The following is a 5,836-nucleotide window of genomic DNA, read 5'->3' on the forward strand; positions in this document are numbered from 1 at the left end:
TAATTTTCAGTCATCGGATCGGATGATTTGAAGAAGATCAACGGACAAAAATTAACAAAAAAGTGTGTAAAGTAAAACGAGGTGTGTGGATAGCACACCCCGTATTTTTCACTAGATTTTTAGATATTTTATAGGGTATGACAAGTCTCCGAAGGTGCATATCCTCCATATTATTACAACAAAAGAAAAAATTGGCAAAACTCAAATTTTAATTACGGAGAGCAATTTACATTATCAAATGGTGTTTTGTGTCAATAAAATAAAGATATTTACAAGAAATTTTTTTTTTATACATTTCTGAATATTACTATATTGTAATTGTATCATATAAGCCATTCTAATCATGAACAAATGCTTGGATAGGACAACCGATTCATGTATATTATAGTGATCTCATCCGGCCACGCTAACCTCACCCGATTTGCGAGTTGCCTAGCCGTAGATATATAATATCTAGGATCTATTCAAACTAAAATTATGGTAAACTTTCACCCTGAAGACTTGCAATATGGAAAGAAATGATTCACGCACTCCTTTTTTTAATTATCAACACTCCTATTTGTTTATACCTGTTAATTTTCTTTTTATTTTATTCAATCAAAATACCAAAAATCGGCAGGAGTGTACGATGAGAAAATGGACGTGCCATAATCACTTCCCTTCCAAAATGGTGTTAATCAGGTTGCTTATTTCTAGTAATAAACTAACAGTAGGAGTTTCAGGTTTTTGGCTGACTTTGTTCTTAGCAACTTAACTGAGATGAGAAAGTTTCAGCTGCAATTTTAACAAAAGCTAAAATGTCCCCATTCCTTACAAAAATTAAATTAAACGACTGTCATGAGGAGACTTGCTACCAAATTAATTCACAGAATGGCAGTAATTTTGTATAAAATGGGGGTTCCCAACTGTCATTATAATAACAAGTTCATAAAATCATTACTGACGTTTCGAAAATAATGTCAAGAGTAAAACCGAAAACCCTGTTGATCTGAATTCAGAGTAGCACCGTAGCAGCCAATCATCCAGAAATTTACTGGATCCGTACGTTAGCGTGAAAATTCCCTCCAGAAATCCTGCACATACGAGTATTTCCTTTCAATAGCAGTAAAATACTACGTCGCTATGACTCTTGTAATCACTAAAACTAAACCTGTGGAACTTTGCAAGCGTTTTTGTGACACGAAGACTTAATTGGCCACGAATTAAGTTCAGGTACTCAATGTATAGAACGCTTTCATACTAATTAGTAAAACGGTTGCAAGACCGCGTGTGATCACACAAATACATAAGATTTCAAGGCTGTTCAAAATTAACAATACATAAAAGAAAAACAACTTAGGAAGACTTACTGTGTTATACTAACCAGGTGCTTTAACACCTTTATAAAGCTGATGGAGAGGAGCGCTCAACCACTTTTGGAAGCCACTCTTTCAAGTAGGTGTGGCAGTCTATCTCAGCATTTGTTATGGCACCAAGAGGAGTGACAGTAATCTGATGAATCGTGAATACTGTGTTAGTGTATAGTCATGCAAACTACAAAGATACGTTTGCATAAACTAAAACGATATACGCACATATCCTTCTTGAAGAAAGCGGTGGTCATTATCATCCTCATCAACTTGGGCACCCCTTACCTACAAAATTGGAAACAGAGTTACCCCGAAATGATGCAAGCAAACCAGGAAAATATTCCTTTTAATTTTGCTGTTCTAAACAGCTCAGATTTGTACAACTCGTTCACCCAAGTCAACCACAATCAAAAGAACGAGAAAGAAAGGAAATCAACACATGAAAATATCTCAGAAAGTATTGCACGTTGCTGAATGCAGAATATTAAAGAATGCAAGTTTTATCATCCTTACTACCATCATCTAAAATATTAATTAACCTTAAACTGAATGTTGTTTAAACCTTATGCATTATTACCATCATTTCCCTCCCTACTATCCTTGTGGTAACAACTGCAACTAATATCGGTACCACCACCATTGTTACCACCTCATGTTCAGACATAACCAAATTGAGTCAGTTCTCAATTTACAGCACTTTAAACTTCAGCATGGATAACCCGGCATTTAGCAGTAACCAGTTTTAAAGACACAACTTTAACGCTACAAATTTATCATTCAATGCTTAAAGGAAGAACAGAAGAATCAAACGTGTCCCTCAACAACCCCATGTTGATGTACTCCAAAAAGGATCAGATTAAAAGAAAGTTGTTTCCACCAGATACACAGTTAGAAGAGCCCCATGGGCAATTTTTAAACTCTCAGCTGCTAAAGTGCATAGTAACTTTTTCAGAGAAATGTCAGTGACGGAGTAAACCCAGAAATTCTAGGTGGAGTGTTTCTAGACCAGTTTCTAAAGAACTTAGACTAGCACCAACAGAGAAACACCAAAGACTGCACCTTTTGGTTACCTGATTCCTTCATCAGTTTGGATTCAAGATTTCTCAATCAATTACCTAACCAAGAGAACTAACAACAAGCCAATTATTGTGCTTATACGGAAGAAATGACAAGGAGGTAAATAACTAATCAAGTTTTATTTAAAACAAAACAACAAAAAATGGAAAAGGGGAGCAGCCTAGAATACAGTATATAAAGCAGAAAGATAGAGAAAAACAGAAAGATAGAGAAAAGGACCCACTTCTCTCGCGAAATAAAGATTTTCAGCTGGTGTGGTTGATGTATCACTTTCAGCTGATGCAGTTGAATTTACCATTGTTGACAACATTTTTCCGCCTTCAGTGTCAGAAGTAACTTGCCTCCACCCCATTTTTATTATACTTTTGCCTTGCTTAGTCAGCTTATACCCCTATGAAGGCACAAGAGAAGAACAGAACAATATTGCAACGCCACATGTTAATATCAATGCTTAATAGAAAGACTAATACTCTTGTCATAAAACTGGAAGCGGGATCCATTTCACTATTAGAAAACCAAACTTAATGTGCAATTGAGTAATGCTCATTAAAGCATATAACATTAAACAAACGCCTACTGTACAAATCTTGCATTGAAAGGAAGTAGGAGGAAAAGAAAATGAGAGACGAATAAGGAAAGGAAAGAAAGAAAAGCTACTGATACAAATTACTTCAGCAGTGCAATAGCCTGGATGAAACACATTAGAAAAGAGATATCACTTTGCCTATCGTTGAGCTTTGTCTAGTGCAGTATAGTCAGTTTTAAATTGACTCGCTACAAGCACATTAGAAAAGAGATATGACGGAGAAGTAGGCATGCAAGTTGGCAAATGTAGATGTTAAGGAGAAACTGCATTTGACAAAGGTCGCTATACTCAATAATACAGAACACAGCATGTATCCCCGGAATTTACCTTATGATTAGCAACATTACATGGAAGATCTACATTCAAGAAACATCTTTGAGGATAGGTTTTGTTTCTTAATTCCACCAGTACTCCATTTATGATCGGTAAGCAAGCCTCGGCAGCAAGTGTGAAGTCATTAATATTGCTCTTACCTCTAACCCTGTATGGCCGGTACTCAATGTAGTCATATAGGAGATTAAAATAGGTAAAGAAAACAAGAATTTACTTGTTCTCATAGTAAAAAAAAAAAAAAGGAAAAATAAAATTACAAGAAGAACTAAATACTGACCCTAACAATTTGAAATGTTCATAATTCCATAAGATTCATTAGTCAGACATGGGCAGAGGAAATATTGTTCATCAAGCAAATGTAATCATCAAACCTTGTATACTTACCAATCATATGATATAGAGATAGCAGGTACACCGTTAAGAAAGGCCTCACGGGCACCGGCCACCGTTCCAGAGTAAACACTACAGTTACAATAAAGAACTCTGTCAATATTGTTACGGGCTGAAAGAAGCAAGAAAAGTAAAACTAGCACTTTGAAATTTTTAGGAACAACTGGATTCGTAAGCAACTCTTGGGAACAAAACTTAGTAGGTGTGTTTTCTAGATTTCATGAAAATGTTAGATCTTCTTAACATTTTGGGAAAAGATTGCCTCTTTGTGAGGAGTTGTGTTTGGAATAAAAATCATTGTAGTTTCCTCACCCTACCATCTTTTGGAAACCTAAACCTTTTCAAAAGCAAATAGTTAGTGTAAAACTATATTGGGTTTCAACAATTAAAAGATAATCATTTCAATTAAAAGATAGCAGGTACACCGTTAAGAAAGGCCTCACGGGCACCAGCCACCGTTCCAGAGTAAACACTACAGTTACAATAAAGAACTCTGTCAATATTGTTACGGGCTGAAAGAAGCAAGAAAAGTAAAACTAGCACTTTGAAATTTTTAGGAACAACTGGATTCGTAAGCAACTCTTGGGAACAAAACTTAGTAGGTGTGTTTTCTAGATTTCATGAAAATGTTAGATCTTCTTAACATTTTGGGAAAAGATTGCCTCTTTGTGAGGAGTTGTGTTTGGAATAAAAATCATTGTAGTTTCCTCACCCTACCATCTTTTGGAAACCTAAACCTTTTCAAAAGCAAATAGTTAGTGTAAAACTATATTGGGTTTCAACAATTAAAAGATAATCATTTCAGTTTCACTGGTCAAAGCTGGTGCAAATACACATCTTTATGTTTTATTGTGGGAATTTTGAGGCAAAATCTTAAATCAAGATAACAAATTATGTCAGGAAACAGAAAGCAGAAGATTACTAACATGTGATAACCGCAGTTGCTGCCCTGGTTTATGCCACTGATTACCTGTATGTATAAACAGTAAAACATGTAATTACTAATTGCCAATCAGCAAAACCCCAGATAAGAAATGTGATCAAAGGAAACAGTGCAGAAGTCAGAAATATCTACCAGGTCAGGAATTGAAGGAAAAAGCGTTTTGGAAACACCCAAAGAAGCACAATCAGCTGGAGATCCTGCAAACAAAGTTGATCAAGAACAAAGCTTTTTTGCTTTTTTACTTTTTAACTTTCTGGGGGGAAATGGTAGTAATGATTTTGTATAAAAATTGGAAAAAAAACATTCTGGGGTTTTGAAACTTCCATACCAGAAACAGCATACACTGTTGCTCCATTGATATGCACTTTCTTGGCAGCAATCGGATGGAGCCATGTGATGCAGTGGCTCACTGCCGACTTCTCCCTGCAAATGCATACGAATTATGTATCAGAAAAAATGAAGGATTGTATTTTGAATAGGGGAAGTGAAGAGTATTTAAATGTTTAATTTTCTTCTTTTTTTATTTTTTTTATTTTTATTTTTTAACGTACGAGTCGGGGGCACAGACGAGGACATTGTAGCGATGGGCGGATACGAGGACTTGGACGAGAGCGAGAATGCCAGGGCCTTCGATTCCGTCGTCGTTTGTGACCATCACGGTGGGCTTGCCGCCGGAGATGACAGTGGTGTTTTCCATTTCCTTGTTTGTTTGAATTTTGGTTTCGGAATTTTGGAGGAGAAGACAGAGTGAGGAGAGGGAGGAAGAGTTAAAAATGAACTACGAAATTGTCACGGTGTCAGGCACATCATATATAAGTTCTTGTTTTTCACTTTTAATTTTTACCGTTGACGAAGAGCAAATAAAATTCCAACTAGAATATTTCAATAACGATCCTTTGAGATACTGTAATTTAGAATTCGTTTGAAAAATCCTTTTAAAATGATTCAAAACATTTTTGGATTCCTCTGCAATTTTTTACTTTGGGAGGAAATATTTCTTACGTGCATATAGACAAATGTAAGCATGCCACTATCATTTTAATTTATTTTCTGTGTGACATTCATTGGGATAATTTATAAGATAAGGAAAAATTAATATCTGGTTTCTCGTTACTAATGTTTATTGACTGAAACCTTATTAGTCTTCAGATTTTGATC

At 35.6% G+C, this 5,836-nt stretch overlaps 1 protein-coding gene across 3 annotated transcripts; it reads right to left on the reverse strand.

The window, feature by feature from the left end:
* Positions 1–858: 858 nt before the first annotated feature.
* LOC126609388 (uncharacterized) lies at positions 859–5,463 on the reverse strand. 3 transcript variants are annotated; one of them, XM_050277324.1, is made up of 10 exons: positions 5,230–5,461; positions 5,007–5,101; positions 4,811–4,875; positions 4,662–4,705; positions 3,730–3,807; positions 3,340–3,493; positions 2,650–2,817; positions 1,575–1,634; positions 1,364–1,491; positions 859–1,073 (listed from the first exon to the last, which is right to left on the reverse strand). In XM_050277324.1, exons 1-9 carry the CDS (start codon positions 5,373–5,375, stop codon positions 1,381–1,383), a joined length of 921 nt encoding a protein of 306 aa, XP_050133281.1. In that variant the 5' UTR covers positions 5,376–5,461; the 3' UTR covers positions 859–1,073; positions 1,364–1,380. The 3 variants fall into 3 exon arrangements, with proteins under 3 accessions (XP_050133281.1, XP_050133280.1, XP_050133282.1); XM_050277323.1 differs by having other exon boundaries at positions 1,350–1,491; XM_050277325.1 differs by lacking the exon at positions 1,575–1,634 and having other exon boundaries at positions 1,350–1,491; positions 5,230–5,463.
* Positions 5,464–5,836: the final 373 nt, after the last annotated feature.

The sequence above is a fragment of the Malus sylvestris genome, chromosome 16, assembly GCF_916048215.2.
Source record: "Malus sylvestris chromosome 16, drMalSylv7.2, whole genome shotgun sequence".
Taxonomy (NCBI): domain Eukaryota; kingdom Viridiplantae; phylum Streptophyta; class Magnoliopsida; order Rosales; family Rosaceae; genus Malus; species Malus sylvestris.

Coding starts and splice junctions, on each gene's coding strand:
- LOC126609388 (XM_050277324.1), bottom strand. CDS start 5,375: ATGGAAAACACCACTGTCATCTCCGGCGGCAAGCCCACCGTGATGGTC. Junction 2,818..3,339: donor GTAATGTTGCTAATCATAAG/GTAAATTCCGGG, acceptor GTGCCTTCATAG/GGGTATAAGCTGACTAAGCA. Junction 1,635..2,649: donor ATCTTTATTTCGCGAGAGAA/GTGGGTCCTTTT, acceptor CCAATTTTGTAG/GTAAGGGGTGCCCAAGTTGA.